Below are 24,119 nucleotides of genomic sequence, written 5' to 3'. Positions count from 1 at the left end.
GCCAGCCCTCGCATCCTCCGAGCGAGGCGGGGCTCGGCAGGGGCGGGGAGGGGCGGGAGCAGCTCCGGTGAATCAGGGAGGGAGCGGAACGGCAGCTCCGGTGAATCACGGAGGAGGCTCCGCAGAGCAGAGCGGGGGTTTTGCCGTGCGGGGTCACCGTGGAGCGGCGGCTCCAGCCCGGTCTGCGCGCCCCGGCGGGACCGGGGGCTCCGGACCGTCCTCACCGGCAGCACCGGGGGAAGCACCGAGTACGTCCCCGTCCCAGGTAAGGTGGGAGGGAACGGCTCGTGTTCATCTGCCCGCCTGGGGCCGGTCCCCCGCCGGATGCTGCCATGTATCCCAGGATTAAAAGCCTGGCGCTTTACACCTTCTCAATCACGCTGCTGGCCTGCGTGTTTTACATGAAGAAGGAGGCGAAGTTGGCAGCATCATCAGCAGAGCAGAAAGTGGATGTGGTGGATCACAGAGTGCAGCCTTCGGTTCTGGACAGCGCTGAGCACAGCAAGTGTTTGCCGAACTTGACCTTTGCCAATTCTTCTCTCGCCCTCCCGGAGCCTCACCGAGTCTTCCTAACCTACAAGCACTGCAGGAACTTCTCGGTGCTGCTGAGGCCTTCCAGGTGTAGCAAAGAGATGTTCCTGCTGCTGGCCATCAAGTCTTCCCCCATCAACGTGGACCGGCGCGTGGCCATCAGGAACACGTGGGGGAAGGAGGCGTCCATCGGGGGCAGGCACATCAGGCTGGTGTTCCTCCTGGGGCGCTCCGAGGCCAAAATCCACCTGCAGCCCCTGCACCAGCTGCTGGCTTACGAGAGCCAGGAGTTTGATGACATCCTGCAGTGGGATTTTGTTGACGACTTCTTCAACCTGACCCTCAAGGAGCTGCATTTCCTCCGCTGGTTCACGGAGGATTGCCAGCACGCCAGGTTCGTGCTGAAGGGCGACGATGACGTGTTTGTCAACACTTACAACATCGTGGAGTTCCTCCAGGAGCTGGACCCTGAACAGGATCTCTTTGTTGGGGACGTGATCGCCAACGCCCGGCCCATCAGGAACACCAAGGTCAAATATTTCATTCCAGAGGCCATGTATGGGGCCACCTTCTATCCTCTCTATGCAGGAGGAGGGGGATATGTGATGTCCAGAGAGACAGTGCGTCGCCTCCAGAGCACCGCAGAGGACACGGAGCTCTTCCCCATAGATGATGTGTTTGTGGGGATGTGTCTGGCAAAGATGTCAGTGACCCCAAAGAACCACGCTGGCTTTAAGACGTTTGGGATCCAGAGACCTTTCAATTCTTTTGATCCGTGCTGGTACAAAGAGCTGATGGTTGTGCACAGACTGAACCCAACGGAGATGTGGATCATGTGGACACTGGTGAAGGATGACAGCATTAGGTGTGCAGTGTCGGTGACACACAGCTACAGCAGGGGCTGGAAAAGGAGCTACTGATGAGCCTGGGGATTGTGGCTGCTGACAGGGTACTAAACTAAAAATCAGGTTGTGGTAGAAACGTGTCCGTTACTAACAGACTGCACTGGAGCTGTGGTTTGGTTTGCAGTGAGTCTTTTTCTGTTGGGGGTTACTTGAAGCAGTTGAATTGTCACAGGGTGGGGGTGTGGTCAGTGGCTTCCCAGCCAGACTGTGCCAGGGGAAGTCACAAGTGCCACCTGCACTGCTGGCCAAAGTCAGTCTCATGGCTAAGGAGTGACAGAGCATTTGAAATTTACTTGAAGGCATGGAAGAAAGGCCAGTACGTCCTGCTGAGTCTGCTATCCCAGCTCCTACCAGGCAGCAGGAGAAAGGGAGTGGAGTGGGGAAGGAAAAGCTTCAAAAATACATGGCCTTAACACAGCAGTGATGATAATCTGGGGCACTGGGCTCAGCCTCCAGCCCTTTGGCTTTTGCAGAACTCACAAAGGTTTACATGCACTGGAAACTTTAGCACAAACACTTTCTGATCTGGTTTGAGAGGAGCCACATGTTTTGAATAAGCATGGTGGTTGGAAGAGTGGCTGTAGCTTCCCATGTTGTGTGGGAGGTGTTTGGTTTGTTGTTGTTGTAGTTGTATATAAATAAAATACTTTTCAAAAGTATTTACATGGGAATATTCTTAGGTCTTCTGAAAGCTAAGAGCCCTAAAAGCCAGGGAAGGCTGAGATCTGCTGCTGGGTATTTGCATTAAAGAGGAAAATGTTAGTGGAATGGATACTTGCCACTTCTTTTTCTGTGAGCTGTTCTCTGCCCTGTTCAGACAAGATGCACTGACACAAAAGTGATAAATCTGAATGTGCTGGAGTTGTTAATTTGAGAAAATATCAAATATAGGACTAAGTTTTGGGGTTTTTTGTGAAGCTTATCAGTATCTTGCTGCTAGAGCAGGAGCTGAGGATGAGCAGGAAGCAGCCTGGAAGCCTTAGGGGAAAAAACAAGCAAATGAGCAAAGAGGAAGTGTGTGATTAGAGCAAGCAGAGCCCTTTATGCTGTGCTGTTGTAATTGCTGTCTGTAGTGCCAGCTGCCCAGCATCCATCCCCCACCAGATGGGAGCTGGAGCTTTCAGAAGAGCCCAGCAAGCGCTGCCAGGAGGCTCCTGCTTGTCCTACAGACAGGGACACCCTGGGAGCAGAGCTGTGGCAGCTCTCTCCTGGTAGGATGTGCTCCCTTGGCCCTCTGGAGCACCTGGGGTAGCTCTGGCTGAGCCCCAGGGCTGACCCAGGCTCTTGGGGCAAAGGTGCCACCTCACAGGAGCTGTTTCTGTGCCAGGTGTCAGTAGGGGTTTGTCTCAAAGAACTGGTGGGGGTCCATCCTCAGGGTGGTCCTGTGCAAGCTGTTACTGTGTTTTCTGGCTGCAGCTCCAACAGGGCTTCATTAACTGTGGCTGAGGAAGTGCCTGTGTGTAGTTTCAGGTGTGTGAACAAGGCTGAGTGCCAGCAGCAAGCCCAGGTTCTGGGCACAATTCTCTGGGCCCTGCTGCTGGTCCTGGGGAGGAGACTGCACAGGGCAGGCACCGTGGTGCCCTTTGAGCTGCTGTGCCAGCACTTCTGTGATCCACTCGATGATTCCCAGTGCAAACTCAGGAGCACAGAGCATGATGTCATGTCTGTTGTGGGCTTAGGTGTGTGGGCTAACCCCCAGCTGGCAGCTCTCACTTCCTGACAAAGGTGAGGGACTCCTTTCTGCCCTGCTTTGGGGTGATTTGTGCCTCTCACCCCCACTCTGACTTGGCTGCCCTGCCTGCTTGGTTCCAGTCACGTCGGGCTGGATGTGTGTGGGAAGAGCTCTCGGGCAGGAAGAGCAGTATGTGCAGTGAAACAAGAAGTGGGGTCACAGCAGGGCTGGGAGCAGGCTCTGAAAGGGGAAGAGGGGCTTTAGAGGGGCTTTCCTGGCTCAGCAGGCTCCTGGCAGTGCCATGCAAACATCTGAGTAAGTTACTGTGGCATCCTGAAAGGTACACAACTTGTTTGTGCACTCGGGTCAGGGCTTGGCAGATGTTCTTCAACTGCACAAGGCACCAAAGTAGAGCAGTTGTGGTTAGAGGTTGACCTGAGACTGCATCTGGCTCCTGAGGGCTCAGCTGTGCCACCACCCAAGTAATCCTCTCACCACAGGAGTTTTTTCCCTAATGCTCCAGCCCAGAGCAGACACAGGCAGCTCCCTCTGAGCTGGATTCCAGACTGTGCATCCTCCTTGGATACAGCAGCACCAGTGAGGAGCAAGGAAAAGTGGTTTGTTAATTTTCTTTTTACTACTTACTCTATAAATGAACAGTGCTGTGCACCTGAGATTGCATTTGTTCCAAAGGCAGCCAAAAAGAAACACCTCTTATGCTGCAGGTAAGAAAATTCAGGCACAACTCAATGTAGTAACACCAACCTTGACACAGATGCATCAGATGCTAATCTGTGGTGAAAAACCTTTGATTAATGTGTGTTTTCTTACACAACCTGGCAGATGGGGATCCAATCCCCAGTGATAAAGTTCAAGTGGATGCTGTTCTACAAAGCAAATTTCACACCAGCTGTCAGGTTAGGAAATGAACAGTAAAGGACACCCATGGTTTTGAAACCTACAGTGAAACATTAAGCTTGCAAAAGAAATAATTAAGATTATGTCCTGAAACTTGCATTGGGAAGCATTCAAATATGTAAAACTCTTTTGCTCAGTGCTTTGTAGAACAGTACACAGCAGCTGCCAAAACAATTCTGTTTATAACTACAATATATTGAAAATCAAACCTCCCCCTTGCTTCCTGGGGAACCTCCCCCAGAGGTGATTCTGGGTGAAATAATTTGCTGTGCTGAACAAAATAGCACCAAGAGCCTGGGTGACTCCATGGGAAGTTCTCAGCTCCAGAGCAAATATTTCCCCTGAGTGCAGCTCAGTGTAATTTGGTGCAGCTGCCACTCAGAGGTTAAAAACTTTTAAATTCAAATAGAAAGCAAGGCCTAATTTCCTCCCCAAATGGACACACCCACAACAGGATGCTTTTGCACAGTTTAATAGAGGCATCTCCTCACAGACATCATTTACCTCACAGGTTAAAAACAAGGGTTTTTAAATACACTTCTCTGGCTGATCCCACAAACACACCAAGGGAGCAGCAGGATCCTCCAAGCAGAGACACAATTATCACCAGGCCATCCCTGATAACAGTCTTCACATTTGCATAGATAAACATTTAAATAAATGAATCCAAAAGTATTACAAACAAGGTAAGTTACAAACAAAACTGAAGCCTTCCAAATACCTGATTTGCAAAGCAATCCTTTTTGGGGGGGAAAAAATGGAATCACAGGCTTATTTCAGCAGTTTTACACTATCCCACACTTCAGAGCTTGGGACTGTTCCATGTGTGACTGACCCTGAGAGCTCAGTTCTGTTCAGTCCTCCCGAAGGTAAGGGTCATCATCTGAGTTCCCTAAAACACCCTGTGGCAATGAGGAGTCCTCTCCTCGGGCTTTGATGAGCTCATCTGTCTGAGCTTCAGCTAATTTGGTCTCTGCTTTCTGGGACAGCAGCCTCACCTCCTGCACCTGGGACTTCAGCACCTGGATGTGGCTGCGGGCTGTCACCGAGGCCTGGTCTGCACCTGCAGGGAAGGATTGGCACCCTGGGTCACAGGAGCACAACCTGGGCAAGCCTTCAGCTGAGGAGATGGATGGGATCATCACGTGCTTTGCTGTGTGGTGAGGGCTCTTGGGCTGTATTAATGCTCAGTATTGTTCATTTACCTCAAGCCTGAGGTGTCACTGCTCCCTTGAGTTCTCCCGTCCCAGTGGGATACAGCTGGGGTTGGACAGGAGGGATCACCTTGTGCCAGTGGGTTTGAGAGCTCAGCCCAGTCCCTGTGTGCCAGAACCTTTCAGTCCTCATCCCATCCTGGCACCTACAGCAGTGGGAATACCTGTGGCACTGCTGAATTCCCACCATCCTCCTCCCATGCTCCCACAGATTTCTGGGTCTTCTCCAGGCACTTACAGAATGAGGGTGTCTCTGTATATTCACTGCTTTTCCTCCCTTCTCCACTCCAGTAACTCTGCCCATTTACCACAAACCAGTCCATAACTCCGTCTCAGAGCTCTCAGGGAGGAAAAATCCAAATCTCTCCAGGGAGAAAAACCCAAAATTAGTATCTTTTCCTTTTTTAATATAACTAAATCCAGCTGTAAAGTCCTCCTGTATTAATAGGCAGCCTTGGTTCTGTGGCTCCCAGGACCGTGTTTGAGCCTTGCATTTAAAAATAACTGAACTCTTCCCTCAGACATTTTTGGCCATGGTTAGTCCTGACCTAAACCACATGTGAAATTTCCAGGCCTAGCTCTCAGAACACACCTACAGATTTGCAGACAAAACCAGAATGTACGTGCTCAGCACCTCTAAAAAGCAAGAACCAGCTGTCAGCTGTGGTGTTAACTGAGTGTACTCTGTGTGCCTGAACTGGGCTGAGAGAGGGAGAAGGGGCAGAGGGACAAGGGGCAGAGAGATAAGGGGCAGAGAGATAAGGAGCAGATGGACAAGGGGTAGAGAGATAAGGGGCAGAGGGAGAAGGGGCAGAGGGAGAAGGGGCAGAGGGACAAGGGGCAGAGAGATAAGGGGCAGAGAGATAAGGAGCAGATGGACAAGGGGTAGAGAGATAAGGGGCAGAGGGATAAGGGGCAGAGGGACAAGGGGCAGAGGCTCAGACCTGACTGATACGCAGCCTCTGCCGCCATCTCCGACAGCCGCAGCGCCGTCATCCAGCTGGACTCCAGCCTGAGGTACTCCTGCTGCTTGGTGGTCATCTAGGAGCAAGACAAAGAATCAACAGGGTGTAACACACCTGAGAGCTCTCCTGAGCTGTGAGAGCAGGGCTGCAGAGGCAGATGGTGAGGGAGGTTGGTTTGCTCACATCCACTCTGGCTCCTATGACCACCTGCCAGACCGCATCCACCTCGTCCGAGTTCATTTTCCCAAGGAGATTTGAGTATTGCTTGTAGAGAGACACCAGGGTATAAATTGCCTGTCAAGGAATCATTTTGCACAGTTACCATGACAGCCTGCACAGCTCTGGTGTTGTCTCAGTGTTAATTAGCAAAATTACTCTCCATACACTTGATGCACTGACAAGGATGTAAACTGGAATGCAAATACTTTACTCAAACCAGCACTTTATTTGCAAAATTAAAACTGTGTCTTCTTGTTGCAGACTTCAGTATGGCTCATGCCATTCTTCTGATGGAACTCAGTTCATGGCCTTAGAAAGACTGAGAAGGGCAATAAAATGCCCAAGAACAGAGAGCTCAGTACACAGGTAATATAAATAATTGTTATGAGTTTCTTCAGCCCCAGTTCTGAGTTCCAGGGTCATTTTTAAGTAAAAAAAGGGACTTCTTAAAAGAGCATGGAATGACAGGACAAGGGAAATGGATTCCTGCTGACAGAGGGCAGGGTTGGATGGGATGTTAGGGAAAAATTCTTGGCTGTAAGGGTGGGGAGGCCCTGGCACAGGGTGCCCAGAGAAGCTGTGGCTGCCCCATCCCTGGAATGTCCAAGGCCAGGCTGGACAGGGCTTGGAGCACCCTGGGACAGTGAAAGGTGTCCCTGCCCATGGGACTGCATGAGCTTTAAGGTCCTTCCAACCCCAAACCATTCTGGGGCTGTCTAATTTTAACCCAAGAGCAACAGTTTAACAAAGCTAAAAGTAACTTCCACATTTGGTGTAGAACAGTGACCCCACAGCTCCCGAGGGACCTGACATCTTCAACCCCCCCACTTCTTGGGTTAAATTAATTTTGCAAAAGCCCATTTTGAGGGTGGTTTAAGGGGTGCAGCCAGTGGCAGAGCAGCAGGAGTGGGGGTGCCAGGTGTGAGCTCACCTTGGTGTACTCGGTGAGCGCCTCGATCAGCGCGTACGTGGTCTGGGAGAGCAGCGTGGCCGTGCTGTCTGTCACCAGGGACACGGCTCTTCTGATCAGGGCATCGTTGCTGAGGGACCCCGAGCTCTGCTGCTGCAACACAAGACACCCGTGTCACCCTGTGTGACCTCGTGTCACCCTGTGTCACCTCGCCGTCACCCTCCCCACGGACACCGCTCAAACACAACGGCGAGGAAAAGCTGCGAGAGCCAAGCTCTCCTTGAGGATGCAACCCTGGGGGAGAACCAGGACAGGCAGGTGGGTTTGGGGGTCAAACTGGTGCAAGGAGGGGGTGCTGGGGGTACCTCCACGACGGGGACAGCGCACAGGGCCACCCCCAGCCCCACGGCCCGGTGCCACTGCCCGCTCCTGCCCGCGAGGCCTCGCTGCCCGACGCTGGCCAGGACGGGGAGGCTGCGCCTGGAAAAGCAAGAGGCAAAGTTTAACAGCAGGAACATCCCGGTGTGGGGTGGGAAATAAAGGCAAAGATCAGCAGCAGGAACATCCCAGTGTGGGGTGGGAAATAAAGGCAAAGATCAGCAGCAGGAACATCCCAGTGTGGGGTGGGAAACAGGGATCAGCGAGGAGAAGAACACCCAGATGCTGTTCGAGGGGAGCTTGTCTGTGCCAGGTTTCTGTGATGCAGCTGTGTGACATTGGATGAGTAAGTTTGTTTCAAATTTCGTATTGTTGTTTAATCATAAGTGCAACAACAGGCAAGCACAGTAACCAGTGCAATATTAATACTTCTAGAGAGAAAATTTATGTTAGCTGGTATGGGCACACTGCTGTTAGTCAATAATACTGGAAAACCGGTTAAAAAACATGCTTAAAAGTGGCGTGCGGTACATGCAGGTGAGAAATGTGACAGGTTTGTTACAATCCAGCGACACTTGGGTTTCTGTGACCAGCTTTATTACAACCCAAGCTGTGCAAATGCCCTGGGGTCAGGCTCTATCACGGAAATACTCGAGCGCAAAAACAGAAGCACAAAGCAATGAGAGTTTTTTTTTGTTGTTCTACAGCCATTTAATGAAAACAACAGGTGCATTTTCCTTCCTTTGTGCCGCGTACTCTTTATCCCAGCGCCGGCGGGTGGGGAGCGCGGTGCGGGCGGTCCCCCCGAGCCTCTCCCCCCGCCCGCCGCGGTACCTGAGCACGGAGCAGCAGCCACGCAGCCACCGCCCGCCCGCCGCCATCTTGGCCCGCCCGCCGGCGCGCGGGAAGTGACGTCACCCGCGCGCCTGCAGGGGCGGGGTTGGGGCGGGGCCGAGCGCGGCGCGTGCGCAGAGCGCCGGCGCGTGCCGAGGGCGCGCGGGGCCGTGAGGGCGGCGGCGGGAGCGTGAGGGGAGCGAGCGGGAAATGTCCCCGGGTGTCCCCAGAGGTGTCCCCGCGGCCCCTCCAGGGCCCTGTGGAGCACCCCCGACACCTCCTCTGTGTTTCGCCGGTATGCCCAACATCAGAAATAGGGTCAGAAATAGACAACTATTTGCCCACCTGCTGGGAATGAGGAGGAGATTATGAAACAAGGTCTTGTCTAATTGTTACCAAATGTAGAATGTGTAAAAATTCTCTTTAGAACGGGCTGTTCTTTGGTGTTTGGTTTTGTAGCTTTCAAGCCAGATAAGAATATTTAATCTGTGAGATAGAGCAGCCAACAAGCTTTGAGTGATGTCCAGGTGTTAGAAAACCAAATTACTTGGTGGTGGAATGGCCTTGGTAAGGTTTAGGGCTTGGTGTGTTTTAGTGACATTAGATTTGGGAAAGGTGAACAAAGCTTGGGAAGAAGGCTTTGGACAAAAGGAATGTGGAACTTATGGGCCATGAGGACATTGAGCAGAATGCTCCAGATAAAGAAGAAATTGAAAAACCCAACTTTGTATTGAAATCAGCTCCATTGGGTGAAAGGGAATTCCAGCAGGGACAGATTGTGACCACCAACTCAGAGACACCAGTGCTCCTCACAGCCCTGGTTTAATTCATCTTTATTGTTCTAAAGTACATTGTGTTGCTTTGATTTTGGGTTGTTCCATGCTAGTGATAATCCCCACCTTCTCTGCCAAAATTGTGTGCAATTCCACACAAAATGGCCTTAATCAATTAAATCTATTATTTTTAGTTGTAGCAGGAATTCCTGTTCTCTCTCCTGTTTTCAGAGACTCAGTGCAGGTTACTTTACTGAGGCAGTGCTGTAGCACACATATTCAATCTAACTCTGCTTTAAACATTTGTTCTAAAGCCTGGCCCACCTGAGAGCGCCAGTTACCAACTCTGTACCTCAGAAAACTGTAGGGAGAGGGGAACGTTGTGCTGGTCTGAAATGTCTTTTTCCAGAACTTCTAAAACAAATTACAAGTAATTTCTGTGTGTCTGCCTTCACACCCTTAATGAGGCAGAGCAGGACAAGGCAGGACTTGTTTGTTGAGATGTTGGAGTGGTGTTGCATCCCTGCCATCCCCTGTGCTGCGCTCGGCAGGGTGGGAATCTCAGGAGAAAACTGCTGGGAGGCTTTTGAATAGTTCAGAGTCCAAGAGACACAAAGAATCTGCGAGAGCCACGAGGATCTGTAAAGTGCATGCAGGGGATACCTTTTCTCTTTTAACCTTTATTGTTTTTACACAGGAAAATAAGAGTGCGGCGAGGCAGCGAGAGCACAGAGCTCCTGCAGGTTCGGCGCAGGGGGAAGGCGCCTCCATCCCGCGTGCGGAGCTGTGCCGTGGGTGCCTCTGGAAAGGCTGTGGGAGCAGGAGCAGGGGCAGAGCCCTCACTTGAGCACCAGGAAATAGGTGGTCCAGCCGGCCAGCAGCAGCGCCCCCAGCAGCACCGTGTAGCTGAACAGCACGAAGGCCAGCAGCTCCCGCAGCACCTTGAGGAAGTGGATGGCGAAGGAGTCCGGCATGGCTCTCCCAGGTCCCTGGGGCTGGCTGCTCCCTGCTCCTGCCGCGCCTGGAGCAGACACACAAGGTGAGTTTCACAGCAGGGACACCACCCTGCCACGGGGAGAAATCCTGTGAGCACCTGGAAGGTTGTTAGTGACTGTTGTGGGCCTCTTCAAAACCCTGCTGAGGTGTTAAAAGAGTTTGGGATCTGATCAGAGCGTGCAGATCAGGAGTGGTAAGAAAGCAGGTGGAAATGCAGAGCCCGGCAGTGCCATGGGGGTGAGGCTTTGAGGCTGGGGGTGTTGCAGAGCCCAGCTGGCTCCTGGGATCTCTCCCCTGGGGCTGTGCCTCCAGGAAGGGCAGGAGCAGAGCGGCCGCTGATGGTGCATTACCAACAGCCTGTTCTGATCAAAGTGGTCAATTCCTCCAAGGAAGCCACCATTAATATTTAATTCTATAATTGCATCTAATGGAGGTACTGGCACAAACTGAGCCTTTTGTTTAGGAATGACGAAAACTGAGGCTTAAATACAAGTTTGCACAGGCAAATATTTCTGTCTTGCGTTAAAAATAACGTTAATGGGAGACATGGGGTAAGATGCCTTAGAATTCATCTCCCAGCAGTATTGTATAGTCATATGTATGCATTGCTTTGGAAGTGATTGCTCATTTGTTAGTTTAAATTAAATCTGAACTTTTCCCCTAAAGTCGCTGGCTTCTTGGATTTGAAGCTGTGAAAACCCACCTAAAACATTCTATTATCTCTTCAATTTACGTGTTCTTTTAAATTTTGATTGCAGCCGTGCCTGATCAACAGTATTGACGCTCTTGGTCAAGCACGAAAAGGGAGTTTAAAATCAGACTTAGGATAAAAAACCCACAAGGATTATTTCTGTTCTGAACAGCCTAAAGCCAGATAAACTAAACTGAATTCCTGTCCTGCTGCCTGGAATGTTTTTTAAAGAGCTCTTCTGATAAGGAATTCACTTTTGGTGTTGTTTAATGAGTTCAGCCATTCCATTCCAAGCTCAGGCACCTGTATACAGTACAGGAGTTACAGCATTTTGAAACCAGCTGTGGTTTCCCTGTTGTTCCGAGCGTTACAGATTTCTGTCCATAGGCTGTGTGAGATTTCTGGTTATCTAGAAAGATGCTGATAAAGAAATAAACTGCTTACCCAGGCAGATGACGGGCTCTGCTTCAGCAAGTTGGTGTTTCTCCCTAGTTTGGTTCTGCAGCTGTCCCTTTGCAGGGTCTGTGCTGTAGGATGATCCAGGAGCAGCAGCACTCTGTGAGTGAGTGTGTGTGTGTGCAGCCCACACCAGGACTGAGCTCTAGGTGTGGTCAGCACCGGTTATGATCCGACAGCGCCGTGGTGCTCGGAGCAGCCAAACACTCCCCTTCCCTGGGGGCTTTGCCAACAGCATTTCCAGAGTTCCAGTGCCAGGGCTTGGAGTCACCCAAACCTGCATTTGTTGAGATGTGGGGTTTGCCTCTAACAAAACCTTGTGTCATCATCTTACACGTTTTATTCTGTTATCTCAAAGGCTGCAGTGCCTCTTGCTCTGTTCCCTGGGCACCCAGTGCTCTGTGAGCCACTCAGGGAGGAGGATCCTCACACACAGCTGGGGCTCATCCCCAGGGTGGGGCTGTGCAGGCTGAGCCAGGAGCTTTTACCAGCAGTCAGTGAGGGCTGAGGGCAGCCTAATCCCTGCATGGTCCCCAGGTCACTGCTTAGTGTCACCCTTACCCTCCCTCCCAAGGAGTCATCCCAACCTTTTAGAGCTGAAATGATGCAGCTCCTTTGCAGTGAGGGGAGGAGGGAGCCAGGCTCTGTGTTTATTCTTAGCAAAACTGCTTCTCATAATGTATGAAAAGTGAAAGTGGAGGGGTTGGGGTAGAGGTTGGGTAATATTTTCTTTTTTTTTTTTTTAGTAATGTAGACAGCAGAGAAGGAAGATTATGTACTGCAAATCAAATCTCTTACCTACAAAGATATTATGATGTAGAAAATGGTCCCTTAATTTAATTAGGTTCTCTTGTTATCAAATTATTACCCACATGGTCAGCAGGGCCTTGGACAGAAGCAGAACATCATCAGCTGCTCAGGAAGCCTGTTAAACAGTAATTGCTCCTCCAGGGAATTGATCAGCGTCAGGATGGCTTTTATTTTCTTGTTGAATAGTTCCAGGAAGAGGCTTTGGAGAGGTGGAGGGGTTACACAGTTCTGGTGCAGGCTGCAGAAAACCAGGCTGCAATGTTGGTGATGAATTCAGAGTTTACCAAGTGTCTGGTGTGAACTCTTAACCAAAAAAAGTTTTGCCTGTAGTGTTACTGATTGCTGGCTAGGGAAAGGTGAGCCACTCTGTGTTTCCTTTATTCACCTGTGGTGTAGCTCAGAAACCAGCCTGCTCAGTATTTCCTTGGGATCAGATCAACTGTTAAAATTTAATTAAAAAAAAAAAAATCTGGAAATTGTGATACTAGAGAAACCCTTCAAGGCCAACTCAAGGACACTCTGTTGCTCTGAGTCAACTTCTTGTTTTTCTCTGCAAGGTAACATCTAATTTTTGATCCAAACTTAATTCAGTTTTCCTTTTAAATACTCTGAAATTAGCTACTTTAAATGGAACTTGCAGAGCAAACAATCCATGTTTGCTCTTCTTGCATCACTGAAGTTGTACCATGCTTTTTGTTAAGTCTGTCTACAAGCTGCCTTCCCACCTGAAAGTCTCCTCTGACTGAAATTGTATTTTTCTTCAAAATTTCAGAAATTCCACTTCTGATGTAGTATTACAGGTGGAAGAACAGAATTAAATTTTATGTGAGCCTTCATTAAAAAACACCTGGGTGTCAGAAAAATAGTTTCAACTTCAGTAATTCAGTTATCCTGGGACAGGGAGACGAGGATACAGCTACCACAGTGCAGGGTTTTATTTTATTTTTGTATTCTAGAGAGAGTGCAAACATTTCCAAAAAAAGATTAAATACATCTTTATTTTATTTCATTTAATAAGTCAGCTGGAGTTAAACAGATAGAGGGGCTCCACGGAGGGTCTGACTTGGCAGACTTCAGTCTTAGAAAATAAAACAGACCAAAACCCCCAGTCACAACTGTGACAACTTGGAAAAACTGAGGGATTTATTGGGACATATTATACATGTAAACCAAGGCAGAAATGTTTGCTAAGAGAGTGATTTAAGGTGAGGAGTGGGCTTTGTTTTAGTTGTGTTTAAGAGTGAACTGGAGTGTGGAACAGTCCCCAGTGGCTGTGAGGACACTGACAGTGCCCAGCCCAGCACAGCCAGCACCAGACCCTGCTCTGCCTTCCCCTCAGCATTCAGGAGCTGCCTCTTGCACAAAGGGCCCAGCCACCAAGCCCGTGGAAAATTCCATTTTACAAGTTTGAGCTCTACAACAGCTTGTGACAGCAAGTACCAGAGTTTATAACCTGAACAGGGTGAAAAAAGTGTCTGTTCAAAACCCACTGTTTACTGCGTCCCTGCTCTTGCTGTTTTTGGCCCCCACACAGGGAGTGTTTGTGTGTCTTCAGCCATAAACTCAGCACACACTGATGTCATTCACAGTCTGGAGGAGCCTTCCAGAGGCAGGTGGGTGTACCCAGGACAAAGGAGTCACCTCACAGCGATCCCTTCAGGGGACAAGTGAGGGGAAAAGGCTCGAGGATCACAGGTACAGCTGTGTACACATCTCTGACTGACACATCCAGTGCACCCATGGAATGGATCAGGCACCAGAGAGAGACAAACAGTCTGGGAATACTGGGATGAAGTCAGGAAGAGAGAACATCCTGCCTCCTCAGCACCTTAGAGGGGTAAAAAGCAGAAATCACATCTCCCACCAAAGCTAAAGTGAAAGAAAAAAAGCAGCAATTTGCCACAGAGAAGGACCAGGGCCCATTCCTGCTGCCCCAGCCCTTCCCTAGGCTGCCAGGTCAGACCATGAGCAGGGATCTCCCTCTTCCCCACTGTTTATTGTTAGTGCCTTCCAACCCAGCTTGTCTGCTTGGAAGTTCCACAGGCAGCTGGAACACTGTGCAGAAGGGACGAGGGTCATGAGCTGGTCCCAGGAGAGCTTCACTGCTGTGCTTCTCTGCCAGCTGAGTGCCTGTGTCACACAGGGCCTCTCACATTTACTGTCTCTCACCACACACACCCTAGAAAGGGGCAGGCTCCAGTTTCTCCATCAAGGATTTGATCCAGGTAGTGCCATTGATCAGTTTTGTAGTGGCAATGATGTACTCGGTGCCTCCATCCTCCATCTGCGACAGGAACCTCAGCGCGGCGATCTCTGCGTACGTGACCCCGCCCAGGAAGAACACCAGGGTCACTCTGTTCTCACCGTGCTGACCTGTGGGGTCACAGAAAAGGTCCAGGTTGGCTTGGTTTGAATTTACAGCTCCCCTGCAGCAACTGTCAGTCAAACTCAAGTGACCTGAATTTGAGGCTGGGACACAGAAATCCACAGTCTGCTCCCAGGATGTGTTTCTGTTTGAGTGTGATGCTGATCCTCTTTCACATAACATTAGTTATTCAAATCACAGTGTAAGTTTAGGGTTTATTTTAGTACTCTGATGAGAAGTTAAACCATTTGTCAAAGGAGGGTTAGGTCAATCTAACACTGCTGTGGGACAGGGGGATGAGACAGACCTGACTCTGCCTGCCCTGATTTCAGTTTGCCTCGCTCCCTGCTCAGACAGACAGACATATTTTCCTGTAAACCACAGGAAAACACACCCAAACTTACGCTTTTTCTGCAGGCCAGTGGGGAGCTGCTGCCTCTCCTCGAAGTGGGGCCCTGGCAGCATCTTCAGAACCTCCTCGATGCTGCGCCAGCCCGGCCGCGCCAGCAGCTGCGCCAGGCGCACGCTCAGCGGGGCGTAGCCGCTGTACACGTACGAGATGTCATTGGGGTTCTGGGGGACACACACAGAGGGGACAGCACGTCAGTGCTGCCTCAAAGCAATCAGAAACGTTCAATAAAAAAGGAGGTTTTCCTGCTGTATATAATTTTATACTTAGAGGTAATCTGTGCTGCTGAGGCGCCCATTACCTGCTCATTAACATCATCCATCCACAGGCGCAGCGTTTTCCTGATTGTTGGGTAGTTATTCCTGCCACTTGTCTGGGGTTTCAGGAGTCCAGCCTTCTCCAGGTTGTTTAAGGTCAATACATGTTCATAGCCATAAGTCTGGAATATGAAGAAATAACTTTTAATACCATGCAATAAGCCATGACCAGTGTTTAAAACAGGGGGGGAAAAAAGTGAAGATGTTTGTTTAAAAAAGATGTTTGTTTAAAAGAAGATTTTTGGTTAAGATCTCTGTAGAGTATATCCAATTTAGAGTGTTGAAATAATATTAGTAAAAAGTGATATAAACCTGTGTATCTACATGCTGTAACACACAAAAGCACCTCCCAGGTATCTGCCCAAACAGAAACCCAGTGCTCCTTCTGTGCACGTTATTCAGGTGTAAGATGTGTCTGTCTAGAATTGAAGTGCAGAGCTGAAGATTTGATGGTGGATTTTCTCAGGAATTTATTCCTCCAAATGTTAGAGCCTAACCTGGAGAATCTCTCTTTTGTAATGGTCCAGAACCTTCTGCTTCAGCCCACTATTGCACACGGATTGCAAGCAAACGAGCCGCAAGATCTTGATTAATGGATGTTTCTGAGCTATGCAGTCTTCAATATAATTGTTAACCTGTTAAATAAAATACATAAGTGATTATTTAAAGAATTGTCAAAGTGCCCATCAGACCTGGAAATAAAGATCTAGTTTGCCTGGTTCTCCAAAACAGCAAAAAAGAGGAGTAGCTGCTCTCCAGGCAGCCCAGGACCATCTGTAAAACAGTGACCCAGCTCTAGTTACACCTGGGCTCTCCCTAGAGCAGTCCCTCACTCAGTAGCCAGACTTTGCACCTAAAAATTCCTATTAACCATCTTCTATGTTCCACTGATCCCTCAGAGCATGGGGTGCCCCTGGACAGGTCAAGCACCCCAGCTGTGCACAGGCAGTGAGAGGTAACTCAGATCCATTTCACTGGACATCATCTAGATCAGATGCTTCCTCTCTCAGAAAAAACCAAAATGAAACAAAAAAACAGAAAAAAACAAATGGAAAAAAAAAAAAAAGTTTTTTGAAAATGTAAGAGTGGTTAATTGCCATTATCTGCTTACCTTGTCTGTGTCTATTCCAGACATGAACTCTTGCTCCACTGTTAAATTATCAAAGAAATCTTCGGATGCTTTGGAAAAAGAATGAAAATCAATACAAGAGCAATGGACAGCTTATGTTTTACAATTAATGTTTCAGCAGAGATGCACTGGATGGAGCAAAGCCAGTTTTTGCCAGGCTGAGTGATGTCCACCAGGTTACCTGGCATCCCGTGGATTTCAATGATTCTACTCACTGGTGATGTCTTTGATGAGCTCTGCGATGGAGGTGTGGTTGGCCAGCGAGCTCCTCGCCGCCTGCATGTGGGGCAGCTGCGACACAAACTGCTTAATCTCTCCAACAGTCTTGGCATGGTGCCTTTCCTGAGGAAATCCATCACTTGGGTTAGGCCTTGTTCATGCTAGCAACACCAAACAGATCATTTTATCATGAGGAATTATTACTGCACTCCCTGCAGGGAGTGAGAGATACTAACACAATTTCCCTACCAGGGGAAACTCCCCTTTTCACACAGAGAGGAATTCCTTTGCTGGCTGACAGGGAGCTCTAGGCCAATGCTGTCAGAGCTGGGGAACATCTCCCCTTGGAGCAGAGTGAAAGGTGCTGAGGAACTGGGCTGGCTGGGTCTGCCGTTTATTCTACTTGGTGGCAACACATGGCAGGGTTTGGGGCAGGATGTGCTGAAGCACCATGCAGAGTTCAGCTCCAGAGGCCTGCACTGCATTTGGGTACTTGCCTCTTGCTGCAACTTGGAATAAAAATAGAGATAATTTGACTCATATGTGAAGGATTTAAATGGGCAAGTGCAGGCAGGAGAGTCATGATGAAGCCTGTGACTAAGGAAGTCCTCTGCTGCCAATATGCTGCTGTTTCATTATCACCTATTACTGCTGACAATTTCTTAGAATTCTCTTTTTTTAACAAGCAGTATGAACAATCCATCTTTAGCACCTCCAGCACTAATAGTGCAGAAGCAGAGCTGCACTGGGGGATGAGGCTGAGCACTCAGTATTTCAGTTAAAGTACCACTACCTCCTTTTAGATGTGGCAGAGGTTAAGATAAAAAAGCCCCACCAAGGAAATACAATCAAAGAGTGAACAAGTTCTCTTGAGAATCCCCTTGAGGTCAGAAAAATAAGATATGGGATCTCAGTTATGAATCATCAACAGGATGTTTTCAACAAAACCACAAACATGCCCCACACAGCTCTCCAGATTTGTCTGTGACAAGCATGAATTTACAGTTCAAAGCTCCTGCATGACAACTGTCTTTTGCACATTTCTGTTGGTTCTGATGCCAGCCATAATATTCTGAAAGTACATTCTGATGTTTTATTGCTTAAAGCATTTTTCTCTGCCTCCTGAAGGGAAAAGCACCTTTCAATGAACAGGTACCAAGAGCAGCCAAGTGGAATTGATCAGCACACTAAAAATCACCTTTGGCTTCTGGCAGACAGAGGCAGCACCTGACTCCTGCAGACTGAAGAGAACAATTCCTGTTAGGGGATCTGTGGGCTCACACAGCACAAGGCTGGATTAGGCAAGCTCTGAGCAGAGGGAAAGCCCCAGAACAGAGGTGTGGGGAGAAATGAGGAACCACATTACTACAGGCTTACTAAAAGGTGTTCTGATCTACTCAGAACAGTCCAATGGAGCTGACCTCACCCAGGGCAGGGGAACAGACTGGAACAGCTTCCTGTTTTTTCTCTGGATGGGGATTATTGTGGGAGCAGCTTGAGCTGCCAGTCCCAGCCCTGCTGAACACAGACTGAATTATCTGATGCACTGCTGGACACAGGCCTCACCTCAAAGGCTGCTGAGATGATCTTGGCTTTCTTGCTCAGCACTGACCCCACAGCATTGAAGTTCTTGTCTCGGATTTCAGCATAAAGCTCTTCTGCAGAGTTCAGCTGGAGCTTCTTGGGTTCTGTGGGGAGATCCTTGCCACCCTCACCCTGCTTCTTTGGGGCAAACTTCTCAGGAGGGAGTTTCACATAAGCTACCAAATGAAGAGAAATAACCCTTGAAAGGACTGGAACTACATCAGCAGAAGTTAAGATCAGCAGGCTGTGGAAATGTGTCCCCGGAGCTGGAAACAGCTCTGAGGAGCAAAGCAATATTAACACTCAAACTACTCAGTGCCTGTGTGTTAATGAAGGAGAGTCTCCCTGCACTCAGCCAGGGACCTACACAAACATCAGAACATCAGAACCCAATTGCCACTGCCCTGCTTTCAGAGAGGCTTGGAGGCAGCCCAGCAGCCAGTCCAGCCCAGCAGGAGGGATTACAGCCCATAAATGCCTCCCTGGAGTTTTCTTATCCCCTGAAGAGCAGGACAGCATTCTGAAAATGGCATTTCACAAACTGTCCCTGTCCCCTCAGTGTGGCACGTGATCCAGGCAGGATGGATGCTGAAGGCACACACTAACATTCCCACTCACACACTCCCCGTTCTGTCACTGTGCCTGCAGCCAACAGCCAAAAGATGCCCTTGCAGTAACCATGGACTGTACTTGGCTCCCCTTCCCAGGCAGAAAGAGCCAGAGTAGATCCTGATGAGCTCCAGCTTGGGACTGAACAAACCCCACACTGATTTCAGCTGAGCTGCGCCCACATCACATTCAGTGAAGCACAAACCCAGCCAGCACATGCAGCCTGCCCCGGGGCACAGCACAGCTGCCCCTTCCCCACAGGGCTCACTGTTCTGGATGCCGTAGATCTCGTCGATCAGCCCCTCGTACGTCAGCTGCGTGGCCAGCGGCGTCAGCAGGTCCACGTTGCGGTCCAGCAGCAGGAGGGTGTCAAAGACAGGAAATATGGAATTCTGGCTCCCAGGGAACTCCCGCTTCATCCTGATCATCATGTTGGCCACGTGCTGCAAGAAGTCACACTGTCTGGTTAGCGTGGAGATGGATGTGAGCTCTGGGCCCTGCAGGCACATGCTTGCAAAGGAAGGGCGTGGCAGGAGGTACAGGCTGCTGATGGACGGGGCAGGAGACACTGAGAAAACAAAGTCCTTCTCTACTGCTCTCTGCAGCTCCACAAGATAGTGATGGCCAAAGCTCTGCATTCACATCAACCTGCTCCCTCATCACAAAAAATAGCAATTAAACCATGGGTTAATCAGAGAGAAGCAAAAAGGGTATGTGCGTGTCATGGCTGGATTAAAAAAACCCAGAGGTGCATTTAACCAAAGACTCCTTAAGGCAGTTCCAAAGAACAAGATGCATTTGTTCAGCCTCACCCGAGCACAGTCGCCCTTCCCAAAAATCTGCGGGATGGTTCCGTAGAGAGCCTGCAGGGTCATCAGCCCCTTTGCTGCATGGTACAGACTGGTCTGGTCACTCTCCAGGTAACATTCCTAAAGAACAAGAGGGATTCTGATGGGAGATGTCAATCCAATACAGATGCTTCCACAGCACAACAGCGTCCACGTGAACAGTTCAGAGGAGACACAGGCTGGGGACAAACTATGGCTGTTGGCATATATGGACCTTATTACTGTGCTGTCACTGTGACTGGTATTTTTGAACTCCAGACACAAATCCAGTTTGATGGAGTAAAAGAAGGTGGCTGGAAGGACCCTCTCCTGCTAATTAGGCCAATCAGAGCACCCAAAACCTCATTACAGCTGCAAGCCCTGCCACATAGGGATACACACAGGACAGAGAGGGCCAAGAAACTCCCAAACTGTCCTGTCCTTGGATGCAACACTGGACGTGCAGGACATGCAGCTGGGATGTGACAGCTGTTAATGCTCAGTGCAGTGGGAACCAGCACACAGCTCCCTGGCTGTGCAGGAACACAAACTGTGCTGGCTCCTTGTGACACCTGAGTGCTTTAAGCCTCAGGAATGCTCCAATTGTGACAGTAACACGGGCGGCTGAACCTGGAGGAACTGGGGTGACTGTTCCTTCAGCATTTAGTGTGAAAGCACACAGGGAAGTTGAGGCTTCGGGATCAAGCCAGGTTTGCTCTGCAAGGCCTTTCCTTGCTGTGCAGGTCACTCACAACCCTCTGAGAGCTGCCGCACCAGCACCAACGTCCAGCACCAACCCACATTCTGCTGTCCCTCGGGGAGGAGGTGAGCACGCACCTTGAAGGCGCTCTCAGACTCCATGGAGAGCAGGTCCCCGTCGAAGGGGATCAGGTCCAGGCTGTACTGCTCGCGGTGGATGAAGGAGCCCAGCACGCCCTGCTCCTTCAGCCACTGCTCGCACAGGAGGCTGCGGCGCGGCACGAACAGGATGTGGAAATCCCTCTGCGGAGAGCGGCCTCTGTCTTCCCTGCAGGAGCAGAGCACTCGGTCACTCGCTGCTCACGGAGCAGCCCCGAGCACGGGAGGGGGCACTGGAGTCACATAAAACAGGAACGCAGCACTGGGTCATTGCTGACTCCTGGATTTGGAGTGTCAGTGTCCAGCCTTGTGCAGCCACAGCTCTGACACCAGGGCAGGGGGACGTGGCTGTCCTGCAATTCCCAAAAGGCCACAGCAATCCAAGCATGGCTCATTCCATCTAATTAGAAGGAATGAACGTCCTCGCAGGGAGGAACGCACCCTCTGCATCCCAGCCAAGGTGAAGTCCCCGTGCCCAGGGTGTGTCACGCCCCCATTTAATCCGCAGAGTGGCTGTGCTGCGGTTTGGTGTGTGCACAGCGCTGTCGTTCCCTGCACAGGTGTAACAAAGCACACGGTGATTGGGGCCACGCCTGTCCCCTCCTCACGGCCGCCCTGCCGTGCCCTGCCCTGCCCGCACTACCTGAGCACATTGTCCGTGATGATGTCCATCAGCTCCAGCTTGGGCCTGACGAAGAAGATGATGTTTTTGACGTCGGCCGGGGGCAGCCGGCCCGGCTTGAGCGTGAACATCTTCTCCACCTCATGCTCCTGCGCGGAGGCACGGCCGTCAGCCGAGTGCGGGAGCGCCGGGGCCCGGCCGCCTGCCCCCGGCCCCCGCGGCGCTTACCTTGAGCAGCGAGTACTGCGCGATGAGCCCGAAGGGGCCGGTCAGGTACTCGTCCCACACGATGGCCTGCGGGAAGGGACGGCGGGATCAGAGCGGCCACGCCACAGGCGGGACCCACGCGGGACCCCCGGCCCCGCCGTGCCCACCTTGGAGCCCGCGCACTTGTCCAGGAACTCGCGCAGCTCGCGCCGCCCCGCCTCGCGCAGCGCCGTCAGGTTCACCCGGCCCGAGCTCAGGTGCGCCGCCATTGCCCCGCCAGCGCGCGTGACCGCGGGGCGGGGCCGCGCAGCCGCACTGAGCGCGGGGCGGGGCCAGGAACGGTCATGCGTGAGCGTGTGTGTCATGTGTGATCATGTGTGTCCTGTGTCATCGTGTGTGTCATCATGTGTATGCCATGTGTGATCATGCGTGTGCCCTGTGTGGCCACTGGCACCGGGCTGCAGCCGGGACTGTGAGCGGCCGCACCAGGGAACGGCTTCCCCCCTGCGCTGGGCACTGCTGAGGCCGCACCTGCAGCCCCCTGTCCAGGGCAGGGAACGGAGCTGGGAAGGGGCTGGAGCACCAGGAGAGGCTGAGGGAGCTGGAAAGGGGCTGAGCCTGGAGAAAAGGAGCTCAGAGGGGCCTTTGGCTCTGCACAGCTCCTGCCAGGAGGGGACAGCCTGGGTTTCAGGCTGTACTCCAGGGAACAGGGACAGGGAATGGCCTCAAGCTGCACCAGAAGGGGTTCAGGTTGGACATCAGGAGGAATCTTCACTGGCAGGATGATTAAATATTGCCCAGGGAGGCAGTGGAGTCACTGTCCCTGGAGGTATTTAAGTAAGGACTGGATGTGGCACTCAGTAGTACCCTGGGCATATTGACAAGGTGGTGTTGAGTCAGATTTGGTTTCAGAGGTGTCTTCCCAGCTGATGGATTCTGTGATTTACAGCGCAGCCCTTGGGCACCTCCGTCCCCATGCAGACCCCGCACATCCTGAATGGAAATGCAGAAAACATTTTTTTTTCCAAAATATAACTTTATTATATATATGCATATATACACACACACCACACTCACTATATAGAAGCTGAAAAAATGCAAAACAGGGATTGCCCACAAACTGTTCCAGGTGTGCACAGGTGTGCACAGCATACAGGTTTCCAAAACCCCCAGCAGCTCCTTACCTGCGTCACTTCCACGTTTCACACCAAACCACAACCCAGAGCTCACGGCACCGAGCGACATCGCAACCAAAGGAGTAAATGAAAATAAAGATGAAATATTTCCAAACTCAGTCCAGTGTCAAAAAAAGCTTAAAAATCTAAATGTACAAATTCAGCCTTAAAATGGTTTAGTGCAAATATGAAAATTAACAGCATATTTTTAAGGTATTTAAATAAGCTTTAATATAACTCTAGTGCTTCATTCCTATACATGTTTTCCCACCAATAGATCCAACAGCACCGGGGCATTTCCTGTTAAGGGTGGGACAAACCCAGAACCTGGGAAGAAACAGCATAAAGTCACTTGTTAAATCATTTATTCATCTTTCACTGACGTTTGTTAAAAAGGGACAGGGGCTATTTATTAGTGGAAGATCAAAATCTTTATGCTTGTGGGGACTCCGGAGCGGGCGGGCAGGGGAGCGGGGTCTGTCCCTTGTCCTGACATTCAGCACAGGCGGCTGCTGGTGCTGCGAGCCCGGGGGCGCTGTCCCCCCTCAGAAGGTCTCGTCGTCGTTGCAGTCGGCCGTCCAGTGGCCGAACACCTCGCAGGTGTCGCAGTAGGGCCGCTCCTCCCGCCGGCTGCCGTGGTGCGCCGAGTGCGGCGGCTCCTCCAGCGCCTGCGCCTGCGTCGGGCAGTCCTCGGTGTCGTGCAGGTCGAAGCAGCCGCAGATGTCGCAGAACAGACGCGGCTTCTTCTTGGACAGGCTCTCCTCCTCACTGCAAGAGCGGCACCAGCACCGGTCAATGCCTCTGCCACACCGGAGCAAAGCCCGCGGCCCTGCGGTGAGCTCCTGCTCACTGAGGCTCAGGAAACGCCACAGAGCTCCTCCACAAACAGGACACAAACCCTTCTCCACCACCCTGCAGTGCCCCCTCCATCCCCTACACCAATATTTACTGAACAAGCTGCTGTTTGTGCAAATATTTGCACACAGACATTTAAAAGAAATACAGGTAAAAGAGTTTCTCTTTTCCCTTAAGAGAGCTGAAGTTTGAACATCAAATAGGTTTTAGTGTTATTTCTCTGGATTGGTTCTTCCCATCCCAACACAGCCACAGCCTTGTGGGAGCAAAGACTCCTCTGCACTTGGAAAGGGGCAGATTCAGCAAGTCATACAACAGACATGTGACAGACATCAGTGCTTGGGACTGATAACTACAGAGCACCATCTGCACCCCCAGTTACACCACAGTGTAAAGAGAGCCCTGGATTCAACCACTGAACTCAGGGAAAGCTCTGTCTGTCCCTCCTGACAGCTGAGATCAGGCTGGAGCATCGTGCAGCTGCCAAGCAGCTCTACCAACAGTTCTCAAGACAAGAGCCAAGGTTTCCTTTAGGATTTGTACCTGTCATAGTTATTTATCTCCTCTTCATTGCCATTGAGGGCTGCTTCACACATTCTCTGTATCTTCAAGTTCAATTCTTCGTTTCTCCTTTGCAGATCCACTATCACTGAGTTCAGGAAGTCGATCTA

At 50.7% G+C, this 24,119-nt stretch overlaps 5 protein-coding genes across 11 annotated transcripts in view; 1 reads left to right on the top strand and 4 right to left on the bottom strand.

The window, feature by feature from the left end:
* Positions 1-127: 127 nt before the first annotated feature.
* On the top strand, positions 128-2,057 carry B3GNT4 (UDP-GlcNAc:betaGal beta-1,3-N-acetylglucosaminyltransferase 4). Its single transcript, XM_063173317.1, has one exon. It carries the CDS (start codon positions 333-335, stop codon positions 1,449-1,451), a length of 1,119 nt encoding a protein of 372 aa, XP_063029387.1. The 5' UTR covers positions 128-332; the 3' UTR covers positions 1,452-2,057.
* Positions 2,058-4,482: 2,425 nt separating this feature from the next.
* Positions 4,483-8,603, bottom strand: DIABLO (diablo IAP-binding mitochondrial protein). Of its 2 annotated transcripts, none has more exons than XM_063173214.1 (6): positions 8,547-8,603; positions 7,700-7,814; positions 7,356-7,487; positions 6,389-6,499; positions 6,185-6,281; positions 4,483-5,089 (listed from the first exon to the last, which is right to left on the bottom strand). In XM_063173214.1, exons 1-6 carry the CDS (start codon positions 8,591-8,593, stop codon positions 4,881-4,883), a joined length of 711 nt encoding a protein of 236 aa, XP_063029284.1. In that variant the 5' UTR covers positions 8,594-8,603; the 3' UTR covers positions 4,483-4,880. The 2 variants fall into 2 exon arrangements, with proteins under 2 accessions (XP_063029284.1, XP_063029285.1); XM_063173215.1 differs by having other exon boundaries at positions 7,356-7,484.
* Positions 8,604-9,983: 1,380 nt separating this feature from the next.
* LOC134427383 (uncharacterized) lies at positions 9,984-12,071 on the bottom strand. The gene is made up of 2 exons (XM_063173181.1): positions 11,451-12,071; positions 9,984-10,340 (listed from the first exon to the last, which is right to left on the bottom strand). Exon 2 carries the CDS (start codon positions 10,291-10,293, stop codon positions 10,159-10,161), a length of 135 nt encoding a protein of 44 aa, XP_063029251.1. The 5' UTR covers positions 10,294-10,340; positions 11,451-12,071; the 3' UTR covers positions 9,984-10,158.
* Positions 12,072-13,242: 1,171 nt separating this feature from the next.
* On the bottom strand, positions 13,243-21,706 carry VPS33A (VPS33A core subunit of CORVET and HOPS complexes). 2 transcript variants are annotated; one of them, XM_063173027.1, is made up of 13 exons: positions 21,586-21,706; positions 21,440-21,505; positions 21,233-21,360; positions 20,569-20,758; positions 19,717-19,833; positions 19,173-19,347; positions 18,278-18,471; positions 16,708-16,834; positions 16,475-16,542; positions 15,861-15,998; positions 15,348-15,485; positions 15,042-15,210; positions 13,243-14,645 (listed from the first exon to the last, which is right to left on the bottom strand). In XM_063173027.1, the coding sequence occupies exons 1-13, from the start codon at positions 21,685-21,687 to the stop codon at positions 14,452-14,454; spliced, it is 1,806 nt and encodes a 601-aa protein (XP_063029097.1). In that variant the 5' UTR covers positions 21,688-21,706; the 3' UTR covers positions 13,243-14,451. The 2 variants fall into 2 exon arrangements, with proteins under 2 accessions (XP_063029097.1, XP_063029098.1); XM_063173028.1 differs by lacking the exons at positions 13,243-14,645; positions 15,042-15,210; positions 15,348-15,485 and having other exon boundaries at positions 16,708-16,872.
* A 727-nt stretch (positions 21,707-22,433) lies between these two features.
* The window catches only part of CLIP1 (CAP-Gly domain containing linker protein 1), a 59,525-nt gene continuing 57,839 nt past the window's right edge, over positions 22,434-24,119 (bottom strand). For 4 of the 5 annotated variants that reach the window (XR_010030135.1, XR_010030138.1, XR_010030137.1 and 1 more), the window contains one exon: positions 23,992-24,116. Coding sequence is in view for 1 of the 5 variants with exons in the window: in XM_063173026.1 (XP_063029096.1) it covers positions 23,139-23,361; positions 23,992-24,116 (348 nt within the window). In the remaining 4 variants the exon portion in view is untranslated. Of the gene's footprint in view, positions 23,362-23,991; positions 24,117-24,119 lie in introns of those variants that run through there. The other variant, XM_063173026.1, reaches the window with a different exon arrangement.

This window comes from Melospiza melodia, chromosome 20 (assembly GCF_035770615.1).
Source record: "Melospiza melodia melodia isolate bMelMel2 chromosome 20, bMelMel2.pri, whole genome shotgun sequence".
Lineage (NCBI taxonomy): Eukaryota > Metazoa > Chordata > Aves > Passeriformes > Passerellidae > Melospiza > Melospiza melodia.
The sequence above is the reverse complement of the archived record's forward strand: the minus strand, read 5'-3'. Positions and strand labels throughout refer to the sequence as shown.